The sequence below is a fragment of the Streptopelia decaocto genome (assembly GCF_964273445.1).
Source record: "Streptopelia decaocto genome assembly, chromosome: 4".
Lineage (NCBI taxonomy): Eukaryota > Metazoa > Chordata > Aves > Columbiformes > Columbidae > Streptopelia > Streptopelia decaocto.
The window spans coordinates 39,751,604-39,766,447 of record NC_138658.1 but is presented as its reverse complement, the minus strand read 5'-3'; the positions used below and the strand labels follow the sequence as shown (position 1 = coordinate 39,766,447).

Sequence of the window (14,844 nt, the reverse complement as noted above, 5' to 3'; positions counted from 1 at the left end):
GGATTATCTTCCATTTTTCTTTATTCCCATGTCATCAGGATCAATATTTCCCATTTGCAACTTTTTTTTTTTCTGTTTAGAGTCAGCCTGACAGGCAAAAGCAACAAAATGTCCCATGGACATACCACAGTGTTCAGTGCAACTCCACCTTTCATATTGATTGCACTTATGTCATTGGCACAGCAATAAATGTTTTATATGGTAGTCAATACATGTAATTACTCCAACAGGCACACACAACTTAGCTCGAATATAAGAGAAAGTAAAACGAGTATTGAAGTTTTTCCTGAAGGATTTTTAAGGGGTGCTCAAAAGGGAGATTTCTATCTCCTGAATTTGCAGAGGTGTTTCTAACCCACGATGCCTTTAAACAGGATAAGATTATAGTATCTGAAATGCAGGCAGCTGGGACTCCATTCACCTCTCTCCTCAGCTGCAGTACTGTGTCAGTGAGCTGATAACAGACAGACATTAAAAAGCCCATCGCAATCACAAGCTCATCTCTTTGGAAGCTGTCTTGGTGAGATGAGGGTGAACCCCTGCCTAGTATGCAGGGCCTAATGGTCAGAGCGCAGCACACAATAGGAATTCCATTACCTACAAGGTATTAGAAAAGTGTTCCCAGCTGAAAGCCTTTATCCAATTCCAATTGTTGGTTGAACAACAACAACATTAAGGGTAGCATTGTTCCATTTGCTACTGTGTCAAACAATGCAATGACTGTTCAGAATCACATTTTGTTTCCCGAGTAGCTGAATTTACTGTGGGAGTAGAGCAGCATTTTACATCCAGAAAATCTGCATTCCTTAAAGCAGATGTTTTTAATTTTAATAACATCAGCCTATAGAAGTGCATATCTGAAATATTCTGATTGCTGTGTGCATGTTGCTGTTTAGGAATAACACTCCATCTTGGTGGGTTTGCAGAAAAATTCAGGAGCCACCAGGAGAAATAAGCTGCTACTAACTGTGCTACCAAGAATAATGTTGCTTTTTTTTTCCTTTGAAAATCACTTTAGAATGCCCTCCTGTGCAGAAGTATGTCATTTTCTGCACTGTAGATACACCGCATTATAGACCCGTAGACCCATACTTGGAAAATTGCACATGTAAAATTGTCTGTGGTGTGTGCCTTTACTTTTCCACACATGCAGCCCAGATGTGTTGCATGCACATATCATGCAAAATGGGCATGTACTGTTTTTGCAAGTGAGGACATATCTTTATGAATAGTACATGAGCGGAGTCAAGGGGAGCCCTGCACGGGCTCTGGTGTATGCAGGGCAGAGTCCCAGGTCTCCAGGTAAGCAAAGATGTATGTATATCCAGCACTTTGCCCACTAGTCTCTCCGTACTGCAGACTGTAGTGTTGAGGTCCTTGAATTGGCTGTAAAACAGTGCTTGCAGTGCCTTACTGCAATAGCATAGAGCTCAGCAAAGGCTCCTTTGCTCAGTGAGAAACAGTAAAACCAGCCTGCGCTGTGCTCTGCCTTCCCATGCAAGACTGCTAATGATCTATGAGCTAGCTCAAGTATGTACAAACTGTTTCCACTAACAGTGGGCACACGTAAAACTTGAATTCGTACAAATAGGTGCCACTCCCATGAGCAGTCTTGTTGGCTTAAATAGCACAACTTGTACTGATGAGGTCTGTGTCTGTGAAGTTTTGTGATCTTTCTTTTACCCATGGATGTATTTTGTAGATGTGGTTCAATACATTATTAGGACTGACATAGTTGAACTGTAGATCATTCTACAACCAGTATCACAGTATGTTTGGGATTGGAAGGGACCTCAAAAGATCATCTAGTCCAATTCCCCTGCTGGAGCAGGAATGCCTAGGTGAGGTCGCACAGGAACATGTCCAGGTGGGTTTTGAATGCCTCCAGAGAAGGAGACTCCACAACCCCCCTGGGCAGCCTGTTCCAGTGCTCTGTCACCCTCACTGAGAAGAAGTTTCTTCTCAAATTTAAGTGAAACCTCTTGTGTTCCAGCTTGATCCCATTACCCCTTGTCCTATCAACCTTTCTTAATAAAACTAAGGCTCTGAAATCACTTACCTGTTCTATTCTAAAAATTAAAAAAAAATAAAATAAAAATAAAAAAAAGCATGAGAGAAAGGCAACGTGCCTTTCATTTAGCAATATATATATATTAGACAATTTTTAGCTGAAAGGTCTTATATTTGGAAGAATACTTTTAGCTGCATATGCTACCTCTGCTTTCTGATTTTATAGCTGCTAGACAGACTTCCCAGTGACCAGTCACTTAAAAAGCCATGCTGCATGTGTGTGTGCTGAGATAGGAAAAGTACTGCACTGCAAGATTATGTGCGAAGCAACTTTTTCAAGCCCTGGACTTCCAAATCACTGCAGCCCAGCAGCAAACCACTGGACCTACCAGCTATTCCCTGCTCTCTAGGTGATCTAAACCCAGATTTGGGCACTCAGAGTAAGCAATATCAGAACTTGATAATAAGAAAGAACCAAAACAAGGCATGGAGACAGATAACAAAACATTCTTAGCACCTTAGATGCAAACATTCTTGCATTGAATAAAACAGTTTTAGGATGTGTGAATGCTGGTTTACAATGCCTCATGACTCTGGAAAAAAAAAAAAAAACACACGTATTTGCCATGAATCAGATTTTTTTAAGTATTGAGATGTAGAGAGCTGTGTATTTTCGTTTCCAAAAGAATCCGGGGTTTAAATCCTCAAAGAGATTTATGTGATGAACCCGCAATTATTTCAAGGAGCGTTAGACCCTTTGCCACTATGAAATCCTTCCCTCAAAGTAGCTATCTTTATTTTAGTATGCGAAAATCTCAAAAAAAAATGGCCCTGTGAAACTAAAGTCGTAATTTAGCTCCACGGGTGGTTGGACAATCTTAAACGTTAATAATTTTGGAGTAACTAGAAAGAAATTAGCCTAATGTGCTCATTATGGAAGGTGGAGCATTACTTCTGACAAAGTTTTGCGTATCAGCAAACTGCAAGAGGGTAGTGCCAGTGGCATCACAAATAATTTAAGCATATTCTTGTAGTGGTCAGATGTGAATTCTCCCATGGAAGTCACAGGAGTTTCATAATTCACCTGCGGAGGACAGAGCTGGGTCTCACCGATCCAGGAGGGCTGGGGGGTGGGATGAGGGTATTTTTTTCTATGTAGGTATCTTTAAATGTACCCGTGAAATAGCTGAGTCGTAAACCCGTTGAATCCTTGTGTTTTGCTGCTGGAGAGAAACCATAAAAAGAGATTTACTGTCATATTTCCCTTTTGTGTTGTACTGTTCCCCTCTATCATAAAATATTCTCGCCGGTTTATAGCAAAGCAAATATAGCAGTTTAGTTCATAAGCGCCAAAATTTCCTTCTGTTACACCCCGGCTTTCAAACGTAATTGAATTAGTTCCTATTTTCTTTGATAGTAGTGAGCGGATTGCTGCCCCGAGCCGCAGTAACGAGGCTTATCGAGACCTGATGTGTGCAGAGGGGTCGTTATCCAGAGACCGAAATGGACCCGCACCAGCCCGCAAGTCTGTAGGAACCCGTCCAAGCGGTTTTAACTTTTATTCTTCCTGCCGAGGGTTTAAAGCGGCTTTGTACAACAGTCAAACAAGAATAAGCAGCTGTGGAAAATATAACAAATCATAAGAGCGGTTTAACAGAGAGGGGGGGGAGCGAAGCTGGCAAAGAGAACCCAGGCGCTTTCAGAGCCTTGCGTGGGGACAGGCGGGATGCCTGCCTGATTCCTGACACCGGTTTAAGAAACAAGGGGGGCACTTGGGAGAAGTCTCCTGTGCTGGAAAGCTCGTGATTTCAGAGTACCGTTGCAAAAAAAAAAAAAAAACCAAAAAAAAAAAACAAAAAACAAAAACACCCTCAGGTAGCATTTGGGACTGGGTGATGCTGCTTTTGATTTTTTTTTTTTTTTTTTTTCCCGAAAATCACTTGCTAAGTGATTCTTCCGGGCGGTCCCGCTCAACCCCCGGGCCCGGCAAAGGTGTCCGCGGGGCTGCCCGGGGAGAAGCGGGAGGACACAGGGGGAGCTGGCCCCAGCGGGCAGGTAGCCACCAGCCAGGCCGTAATTACAAAGCAAACAAGGGTGAAATATTGGATCGGCCTTGCCCGTGACAAGATCTGCGCTTTTTGCCGCCAATTTGTTTGTGGAGCTGTATTTAAAGGCGCTTGATTGAGGAAACGTTGAAAATAGCAGTTAGGGTTTCCCTAATGAGACCTCTAGAGGAAAGCACTGGCATTCAGGGGGCTCCAGGAGGAGGAGGGGAAGCGTTTAACCCTTTCCAGCCGCCCCCAGCCCGGCGGGGATCCTGCCGGGCGCGGCACCGGCCGCAGGGCGCCACCGGGGTCGCCGGGGGGACCGGGGCCGCCCGCCCCTGGGAGACGCGGGAGCCGGCCCGCCTTCTCCTCCTCGGCCTGTAGCATTTCGACCCCCGGCCAGCGGGAGGGGTGGCGGCGGGCCTCGCAGTGCCGGGGCAGGGGTGAGCATCCCCGGCCTCTCCCGCCGGGGGCGGCCGTTGTCTCTGGGCGTGCGCCCCGACGGGACCGCGGCGTCGGGGCTCTGCCTCCCCGCCGCCCCTTGGTCTACTGGGTCGAATCGCCGGGTGGCTACGGGCTAATGCTCCAACCCAGCAACTGAAAGGCGGACGGGAAAAAAAAAAGGCCCTTAGAAATGCTGAAAAGACCGAGAATGTAGTGAACAAGTAACAAGATATGTCACCTTCATACGCCCTGCGCTGGGGCCTTGCGATACTCTCTGCCATGTATTCCTTGCTCCGTTTTCTCTTCCTGTGTGAGCCTGCCCCGGCACTCATTCTCGCAACCTCACATAATGCTCGAGTGCTCAATTAGCACCTGTCTGAATCCCGTATTAAATGTAAATGAGATCTTTGGTAAGACGCATGTTGGTAATATTTTGAAAGGTGCTAATGCCCATAAGGGAGTGCGGATTGCAGTCCTCTTTCAGGTTCCTAGAAGCACCAGCACTTGAACGGTATTGAAATCCCCCCGCTCTCGATTTTATAAATCAACTTTAGTTCCGAAAACCGGGGCTCACTTTCGCAATGAACTGCTTGCAGACTGCAGGGCCCCCGGGTCTTACCTACGGCATGTCTGCTCGCTGCTCTCCCCGACCACCTCACCATCCTCTGCACACACAACACCGTCAGCGCTCTTGAACATGTATGTGTATATGTATATGTATAAATATCTATATAACTGGTCGGAGATCAAACAAATCTTTTGGTGAATACCTAATAAAAATGGATAATCGTCTCTTCTTAGAGGGAAGAAAAATAAAAAGCAGAAAAACAAAGTGTTGATTTAGTAAAATATGTTCTGCACGGTGATGTAAAATATTTATTTTTGTTGTCTCATTTACATCCAGCGTTTTGGCCACGGATCCATTTCTCTGCAGGTCTGAGGAGGTACAAGACACTAAGTTCTCAATTTCCCGGCTCCTTCTGTTAGTTTCCTGAAAAGACTTTTTCTTCTTCTTCTTCTTGTTCTTCTTCTTTTCAGCTAAAGTAAAGCAAATAAGAATTTTGCATATCCAGGGATCAGTTGTATCATTTGTAAGAACAAATTACAGTACAGTCGCATTTCTAGTAAAGCCTCCTGCCTTCTGTTTATGTTATGCCATTTCTGTTTGTAATTATTTTTATTTTAATTTTATGTCATTTTTAACAGAAGCCAGACCGGTTTTCCCTCCGTGTTTTGTACACAATGCTCTCTTTCTCGATAAGATGTTCTTTCCTATCTTTTCGTTTTTTCTTTTAAAAATGTTTATAGTTCCCCACGAGTAATTCTCCAATATTTCTCTCTTGTATTTTAAGGACTTGTCCCTGTCTTGCTTTATTTGTTTGTGTGAAATTTAGTTTGAAAGGAGATCAGAGAGAGCAGGAGGGGTTTGTAATAAGAGAATGACCAAGTGACCTAAAGGCTGATTATATGTCATTAACTGGAGACTTGGTGTATCCAAATTACCAAAAAGACCTCACTCAGCCAGATCAATTACACCGAGATACGCATATAGGAATTGCGGTCCAGGCTGATGCTTCTAACAAGTGTACAGCCGACATTTCCAGGAGTCAGCTGCTGAGTTTTGAGATGAACCCATGTGCTTCGGCCGGTCCCGGGCAAGCAGGGTGCGGTGCAGCAGGTACACGGCGCGGTGGCACCGACAGGACGACACCCACATTTTGGGGCGTGCAGTTAGGGCGAAATTGCACTTAATTGTCACTGATTCAGAGGGATTTTTTTTTTTTTTTTAAGCCAAGTGAAGTTGCCTTTGATCTGTGAACGCTGCTTAAACCCTAGCCTTGTTAAACGGAGACTTTCCATTAAGAATGACAACAGAACTGTTGATTTTTGTTAGCCTAAACCCAAAACGATGCCAGCCTAACCACTGCTTCCTCCAACGGCTGAATATCAGATGCTGGAGGACAAAATATTTATTAATGAAGGCAATTACATTCGCAAGCTATTTCATCACCACCGACTTCAAGAGCGGTTTAAGACGCTCTTTCCAAGGAAGGTAAACAACATTACATGAAAAAAAAAAAAACAAATACATGTCTGTATACATACATGTGCGTGTTTTTATATATATATATATATATCGGATAATATATGACAAATCCAATAAAGAGAGACACATTCTGAGCTCACTGGAGAATTTTATACGGTCTTTATTATTGTTCTTCGGAAAAAGAAGGGGTCTTGGTTGGAGTTCGTTGTGTTTTTTCTTTTATTTCTATGATTCCTGTCTAGGGTCTAAATGAAACTCTGGAACCTCAGTCACAAATATAACCAATCCTCGAATAATTGCTTACACATGCAGTGGTAAAATGCGAGGGTCCCGCGCTTACCGCCAATCGTTGCGACTTAAAAAAAAAAAAAAAGTCAGTGTCTTGTTTTTTTCTCGTCCCTGCTCTTTTATTTTTTTCTTTTTCTTTTTTTTTCTTTTTTTTTTTTTTTTTTTTTGTATAGACAACGGCTGCGAGGTTATCATGCCCTGAAATATGTGGGCGTTCATTACTGATAACAGTAACGTAAACCAGGGTTCCTCCACCTCCAATGGCAGCAATTAATTCGGGCCTGCTGGGCCCGATTCTGCCCTCTGCCCTGGACGTTGAAATCCAGGTTGTGTGAGCGTAACGGAGAGTATAAGTAGGCCCATTAGGCACAAGTCCTTTTCATTAACCCGCACTGACAGGTTGACCTTCAAATGATATTTCTCCGGTGCCTCTTTACAAAATTCGGTTTTCTTGCGGGTTTACGTTCCTCTGCGAACTCCTAAGCGACGGCCCAGGGACAGGATGCGTCGCGTCCCTGGGACACGGGATGCTTCGGTGTCCCCAAATCCCTCCGAGAACGATACCCCCTTCTGATACGTTTGGTCCCGGGTCAGTGACATCATGCACTCTATAAATTCAAACGCGTCTCGACTTTTCAAGCCGGGCACCAGGCGTTTGAGCGACGTGGTAGGCAGGCGGGTGGCAGGAGGAAGGAGAGGCACCCTGCAGACCCGACCCCCGGCAGTTTGGGAGTTGTCGGGGAGGAAAGGCGTCGAGGGAGACTGTCCTGCCAGAGCTGCGCCTCAGATGCAGGGGACGGGGTGTTCTCGGGGTGATTTTGTGGGTCTGACTGTTTCCTTTAATGAAAACTATAAAGTAGAAGGGAGGACCCGGAGCTGCTGCGAGAACCGGGGAACGCGTACCGGGCTCGGTACCGGGCACCGCAGGGCTGGTGCGGGGCCCGCCGCTCCCTCCGCTCCCCTGCCCAGGGCAGCTTCGTGACCCCTAAAATCGCGACGCCGATATCAGGCGCTCCTCGACAAGAAGGTGCAGAAAAGGAGCAAAAAAGGAGCAAACGAATAAGAGACTCGCCGACGCGCTTTTATGCCCCTGGCCTGCTCATTAAAACGGCCGGCCCGGTGCGCCTGCGGCTCTCCCAGGCAGCTAGCCCGAGAGTCCCCAGCAGATGTGGCTTTCCGACCACCCAGAGTCGGCAACGTCTTTCCCGTTTCCATACGGTTTCGTCTGATTCGGATAAATTAGCTTAATTTGCAATTTACCTTAATTCACACAAACCCGTGCTGGGAAAGGGAGGGAGGTAGGAGCACGGCTCTATTGCTTTGTTATCCCACCCTACCCTTAGCCCGGAGGAGAGAAGTGACCTGGCGATAAGCGGTCCGGCTGCGGCTGAGCGCCGGGGCAGGGCAGCGGGTGGCCCCGGCGGCGCGCCCGCGACTGGCCCCGCTGAGCGGGCGCCCTGCCCGCCCCACCCCCGCTGCCCCCCGCCGCCACCCCGCTCCTTGGGCTCCAAAGACAGCCCCTTCCTCCTGCTCAGCGCCGTGGAAGGCTATCGTGCTGGAGAGGCAAAAACTGCGAGGCAAAAACAACGATATAGCCCCTCGCACACACCCCCCAACAAAATAAAATTTAAGAAAAAAAAAAAGTTGGAGGTTGAGGTAGAAAGGGAAAACCAGCCTCGGCACAGTCGCCAACAAAATTTCTTAATTACAGCGAGCTAGGAAAGTCCTGTCTGGCAGCAGAGCCCAGATAAGTCGCCACCTAACATGCAACCATTTTGGCAAGGAGCTAAGTGACATAAGGCTGTAGCTTTTTTCCTTTCTTTCTGTTACTTTTTTGTTGTTGTTGTTGTCTTTTAAGCAAATGATTTGTGCACCAAAAAAAAAAAAAAAAATCTAATCAAATCAACAACTGGAAGATGAGAGAAAACCTAGTGCTTTTTAGCGAACTCTAAGCCTCGTTTTAGGAAAGGTACTTTGGGCTGCAGCGGTTTCCAACGCGTTGATCAAACAGAAAAGACTAGCCCCTGGCTGGCAGCCTAAGTAGTTAAAAGCTGAGGGAGGACACAAGAGCTGTATTTGCACTAAAATTCGCTTTATAAAACAAATAAACAGCTGCTGGGGGGCAGGAGGAAAAAATATATATAAGATCCTGCTAGGTGCTTTATCTAGAGACCCTCTTTCTCCAAAGCTAATTAGGCAATAATGATGCTAGCTTTGGAGACTGGTGTTCTGATCGATATCTCCTGTATCTTTTATTACTTTTTCTCTGCCTTATGTTTTCCGTTTCCTTCATCATTGGAGATGTTATCGGAGTGACCATATTGGCTTGCCACAGCGACTGTCACAGTTGCAGTCCAGCCTGCAGTATATTGGAAAGCTCAACTAAGGAGAGTGCAAAGAAACACAACCCTGTTTGCAAGCCAATATACCTTTCCGGCCTTGACAATGCTCGCTTCTTCTTCATATCAAGGACAATATGGCAGCAAAATAAAACAGGAGAACAGCCGCAGAAACTGGATGTATGTCCACCCTGCACCCTGCAGCCGTTGTGTCCCGAGCGGCAGGGGTACACTGCCCGGCCGCTGCAGGGCTCTGCCCGCATTGTGTGCCCACGGCCTTTCTTAGATTTAAAAATCATTACTGGAGACCCGTTATTTCCTTTGGTTAATACAATATGTACGTGTGTGCGTGTGCATATGTAGATACAGATATCCATCAGTCATTTTAGTTACAAGCATGTGTGTGTATGTATAAGACGTACGTGTATATACATCAGTTCTACATCTGGACTAGCTTTTCACTTTCGTACTCAGTTTACACCCAGACGCACACACATATGCGTATATGCTTATATAAATGTGCGTCTGCGTTCCCATTCTCTGTGTACGTCCCCTCGCCGGATCCAGTTCTGCACCCCCTGTCCTGCCGGAACGCGGGGCCGGCGTCCAGCTTCACCTTCGGTATTTCCCCACCGAGGCCAGCTCCCCGGTACCTCAGTGAGCTGTTCCTTGGCGGGCGGCCTCATCCGCGGAGACAGGCTGCAGAGCTGTCCCTGCAGAGCTTTCCCTGCCGAGAGCCGGCAGACTCACCCGCTAAGCGCCCTCAGTCTCCCGGCGGCACCTTCCGGGGTGAGCGGGGCAGCAATCCCTTCTTCGCAGCGGGACCGCTCGGGCTCAGCTCGCCTCCTCTCCGCAGGCGCTGAGTTGATTCTCCTCAGAGCGGCATTTTCGTCCTCCTTCCCCCCCAACCCTTCCTCCCAAGGCATCCCCACCGGCTCTTCAGTGTGTCCGGAGAGCGCTTGAGCTGCTGCAGAAATTAAACTTGCGGTTCTTGCTGCCTCAGTTCACAGACTCCTCAGTCTCTATCTTTCTCTTTCCTTAATTTATGACCTCTCAGCTCCTGTTGACACAGTTTTCCACACTGCCTATATTGTAGGACTGCATTGTAATATACGCCGAATCAGCCTAGCCGTCAGCCAGCACGCATAAGGGTGGGTATTTGATATTTCGCAGCTATTTAGTAATGCTCGGCTCCATTTGAAGATGACGACAATTCGTCTCGCCTCCAAGTTATCTATGAATTACAACCTGAGATACATTTACCCTTTGTAATGTCTTCAAGCTTACCAAAGCAAAACACCTAAATAGCGACGGGAGATTTCCTCCTGGCCTGGCAGTTAAAACAAACGTTTAACTATTCCCTTTCGATAACTAAACCTGCTTTCCGCAGATGCTGATCCTTTTTTTGTGTTTTGTTTTTATTGCAGAAGCAGGAATGCAGAGAAATATTTATATATTTGTTAGTAAAAGCTAGAAAATAAGCTCTGAACATGCTGTAAAAAATATTCGGTTACTTACCGATCAGACCAGTTAAACAAGCATGAAACTGATTTCAGGAGCATAAGTGAGTCGAGTGAATACTGGTCGAGGTGCGTAGGCGCAGGCAGCAAGCTGGAAGAGAATCAGTTAGAGTCGGGTTTATTGTTAGTGTTTCAAAGCAATTCTTTCTGGAAGAAAATACCGTCCCTGGCCAAACCCTGAGCTCTCGGGTCCCTCGGCAAGTCAGCAGCGGCGAAGCCGGAGCCAGCCTTTCCTAACTGGGATCGCAAGCCCGGTGATAAACAAGGCAGAAAAACTTCGTCTCCATCCTCACGGAAACTAGTGATCTCTTTGTGTATATTAAAACAGCAATAAAAGTATAAGCCGGAGCGCTGCTGGGGCATGTCCGTCGCACCGGGCAAGCGGTGAAGTGCCCTCCGAATTTTGTTCCTCTATCGCACCGGCATAAAGCACTTTGTAAAAGCAACCTCGGAGGGTATCAAGCTCTCACATAGATTTTTGCCAAGAAATTCCTTGGATCCATACTGTACCTGGTTTGAGATTATCCGATATTTAAGTTTTAATGAGATTGTTGGATTTTTGTTTGTTAGGGGTTTTTTTTAAATGCAGATTTTACAGTAAGGCATCTGCTAAACACTTGCATTAACCTCTGCCTCCATGATAATTTTTCCCCCCTTGTTTTAATTACATTATGGATACGGAGGGACAGCCAATCCTAAAAGAGGAGCTCGGCAATTAGCAAGGCGAACATCAAAAAGTTTTACTGCGGAGGGCGGCGGACCCCGCCTCCGCCGCCAGCCATTGGCGGCCGCCGCTTCTGACGACATATATTAACCCGAGCGGCCCTAAACATGTAGCTGTACATGGAGATCGTGCCGGGGAGCCCTGCCAGTGCCCCGCGCCGCGCCGAGCCCCACCACCGCCTACCGCCGCCCGCCGCCGCCGCCGCTCCCGGCCGAGCGGCGCGGATGCCCCAGAGAAAAGCCGGGGCGCTGACCCCCGTGGCGCGGCGGGCAGGGATGCTTGCGCCCTCCCAGCACTGACGGCCCCCGCCGCGCAGGGCAGAGGGAAGCGCCACCCGCCCTCCCCGAGCCGGGGCCGCATGGAGGGGGGCCGCGTGTAAGTACCACCCGTCCGGGCCGCGGCGGACTTGGCGAGAGCGGAGGGAAGCAAGAGACGAGGAAGATCCCGGGCTGAGAAGCCAAGCCATTTTGTTTTGGTCGACTGCTCTCCATAGCATTTTTTTTTTCCTGTGCGCGCTTCCCCGAAGACCCGGCCCCGGGCGAGGAGGAGGAGGTGGAGGCACAACGCATGAGCGGCGTCTGCGGCGTCTGGGGAGGGGGGATCTCTCGGGCACCCGCGGGGACTCTGCAGCAGCGCCCTATGGAGATGCAGCGGGCAGCGGGGCAGTGCTGAGGGGTGAGCGGTGGGGAGCATCTCCCGCCGGTGCGGCGGGGGGTGGGGGCGGGCGGGGAGGGGAAACCGTTGTTTTGGGGCTCGGGGGGCGGGTGGGGGGTGCGCTAGGGAGCGGGGATGAGTCTAGTGGGCGGCTTTCCCCACCACCCGGTGGTGCACCATGAGGGCTACCCTTTCGCCGCCGCCGCCGCTGCCGCCGCCGCTGCCGCCACCCGCTGCGGCCACGAGGAGAACCCCTACTTCCACGGCTGGCTCATCAGCAGCCACCCGGAGATGTCCCCCCCCGACTACAGCATGGCTCTGTCCTACAGCCCCGAGTACGCCAACGGGGCGCCGGGTATGGACCACTCCCATTACGGGGGGGTGCCGCCCGGGAACGGCCCGCCCGGGCTCGGGGGACCCCGGCCGGTGAAGCGCAGGGGCACGGCGAACCGCAAGGAGCGGCGCAGGACTCAGAGCATCAACAGCGCCTTCGCGGAGCTGCGGGAATGCATCCCCAACGTTCCCGCCGACACCAAGCTCTCCAAGATCAAAACCCTCCGCCTGGCCACCAGCTACATCGCCTACCTCATGGACCTGCTGGCGAAGGATGACCAGAACGGGGAGGCGGAGGCCTTCAAGGCAGAGATCAAGAAGACAGACGTGAAGGAGGAGAAGAGGAAGAAAGAGCTGGTCAGTGCTCCGGGAAGCGACGGGACGGGGCGGGAGGGGACGGGAAAGGGCGGAGGGGGCCACAGAGGGGAGGCTGCTCGGCCGCCCGCCTGGGCCCCATCCCCGCACACCCGGCGCTCGGCTGGGTCGGGTCGCCGGCTGATGTCCACAGGGGACATCTCGGTCCCAGCCGTCCTTTGACATACCTGAGGGCCGAGAGTGGGACAGTGTACAGCCCCAGGCGGCCGACGCAGCGTGCCCGGATCCGGCCAGGCGGCTGCGAGCAGTCGCGGGGGAAACGTCGTGACAGTAGGGCCCCCGCGGGGGTCCGTTCCCGGGCTTGGGGTTGTCTCGGATCGCAGACTGTGATCCCTCCAGAGACAAGCCTCCCCTCTTTTAATTAAGGGTAAAGGCGCGGTTACCTGCTAAACCCAGCCGGGCTTTAAACCATCGGCAATTAATAGGTTCGCAGCGCGGGACTTTCCTGCTCGTGCGCTCTGCGCTTGAACTTTTTTGACTTTTAACGGGAAGAGTCAGCTTTGGCGAGGCAGCGCAAGCCCAAATTCGTGTAGGCCCAACGACGCTCTTCGGGCGATATTGTCGCTGATTTCGGTGGCCGCAGGCCCGATGTTTTGGTCCCGTACGTGCCTGTGCCCATCTCCTTCCCGGAGCCCGGGAGGGGATGGCTTAGCGCGGATCTTATGATAATCCCCATCTCCCCGCAGATGGCTGGCGCCGCTCGGCCTCCAGCCCGCTCCCCGTGCCTCTGAGCCCTGGGTTCGGTTGTGGAAGGGCAGCGATGGTGGCGCGGAGCGGGGCTCGGCACAGCTCTCACGGGCGGCGGCTTCGCCCGCGGCGAGAACCTGCGGAGGCCGCCCCGCTTTGTCTCCTGCAGCCCGGAGGCCTCGGCAGGAGCCCATGTCTCCTCGTAGTTTTCGGTCTCACAGGGAAGGGCAGAGGCGACCTACAAAGGCGAAGAATATCTCTAACGTTTTTTTTTCCTCCCCTCCCTTGTTTTTTTTTTCTATCTCTTTTTTCTGTCCTTTCTCATTCTGTCTCTTCAGAACGAAATCTTGAAAAGCACAGTTAGCAGCAACGATAAGAAAACCAAAGGGAGGACTGGCTGGCCGCAGCATGTCTGGGCTTTGGAGCTCAAGCAATGAGCATGGCAGGACTGGAGGAGCCGTCCTCTTATTCTCGGTAGCGAGCTCTCCTCTGAGGACTCATTGTATTTGGAATCGTCCAGTTTATTTATGTGCAATTTCTTCCCCAACCCCCCAAAATGTGGATATTTGAAGGAGAGGGAAAAAGCATTCCATATATGAAGAGGAAACTCCAGCTTGGTAAGGGGTAATGTCTCTAATAGTTTCGTGAATGTTATTTGCTATGTATAAAACACAGGGGGAAAACAGAACCATAGAAAAGGAAAAGAAAAAAAAAAATCCCTCCCTGGCATTAGTGTGTATGTGAAGTGTATCTTTAATACTTGGCCTTTTGGATATAAATATTCATGGGATTATAAAGTTATATTTCAACAGAAGCAGTTGCACCAATGTTTCGGTTGACTCGGTATTTAGTGTCGTAATTTCGTTGTGGTCGTTCAGTATATGAAGATGTTTTCAACAGTTATTGGTTATGTGCACTTCCGTCCGTAAGGGAAAAAGTGGAATCGAATTAATATTGAAGGTGTAAACGTTGTAAGTACTCAATAAACCACTGTGTGTGTTTTTTACAAAACAAAAGAAAAAGGGAAAAAAAAAAAAGAAAAAATGAAAGAAAAAAAAGAAAAAGAAAACCTAAATCTTTTTATGTTTTATACCTCAAAATGTTTTGAATAACAGCGTTGTTTATGGCTTTTTTTCATAATATTTAAAATATTCGGAAGTAAACTAAATTATAAAGATGGCTCCTAAGTTTATTTTTAAACAAGTGACTGAGCGAAAGGAGGGGTAGAGGGAGGGATCTCGCCAGCCCCGTGAGTGTTGAACAGAAAGCAGGAGTTCCGCTGAATAGGAATTCCTTGTGGTGGTGTTCTCCATGTAGGAGACCGACTGCTAACGGGAAACGGACAAGGGTGCAAACCCCGAGCGGATCAGAAATCGTA

The 14,844-nt window shown here is 49.0% G+C and overlaps 1 protein-coding gene across 1 annotated transcript; it reads left to right on the top strand.

Annotated features, from left to right (window-relative positions):
* Positions 1 to 12,206: 12,206 nt before the first annotated feature.
* HAND2 (heart and neural crest derivatives expressed 2) lies at positions 12,207 to 14,557 on the top strand (the record flags this gene model as incomplete). The annotated part of the gene is made up of 2 exons (XM_082051806.1): positions 12,207 to 12,761; positions 13,805 to 14,557. 2 exons carry the CDS (start codon positions 12,207 to 12,209, stop codon positions 13,901 to 13,903), a joined length of 654 nt encoding a protein of 217 aa, XP_081907932.1. The 3' UTR covers positions 13,904 to 14,557.
* Positions 14,558 to 14,844: the final 287 nt, after the last annotated feature.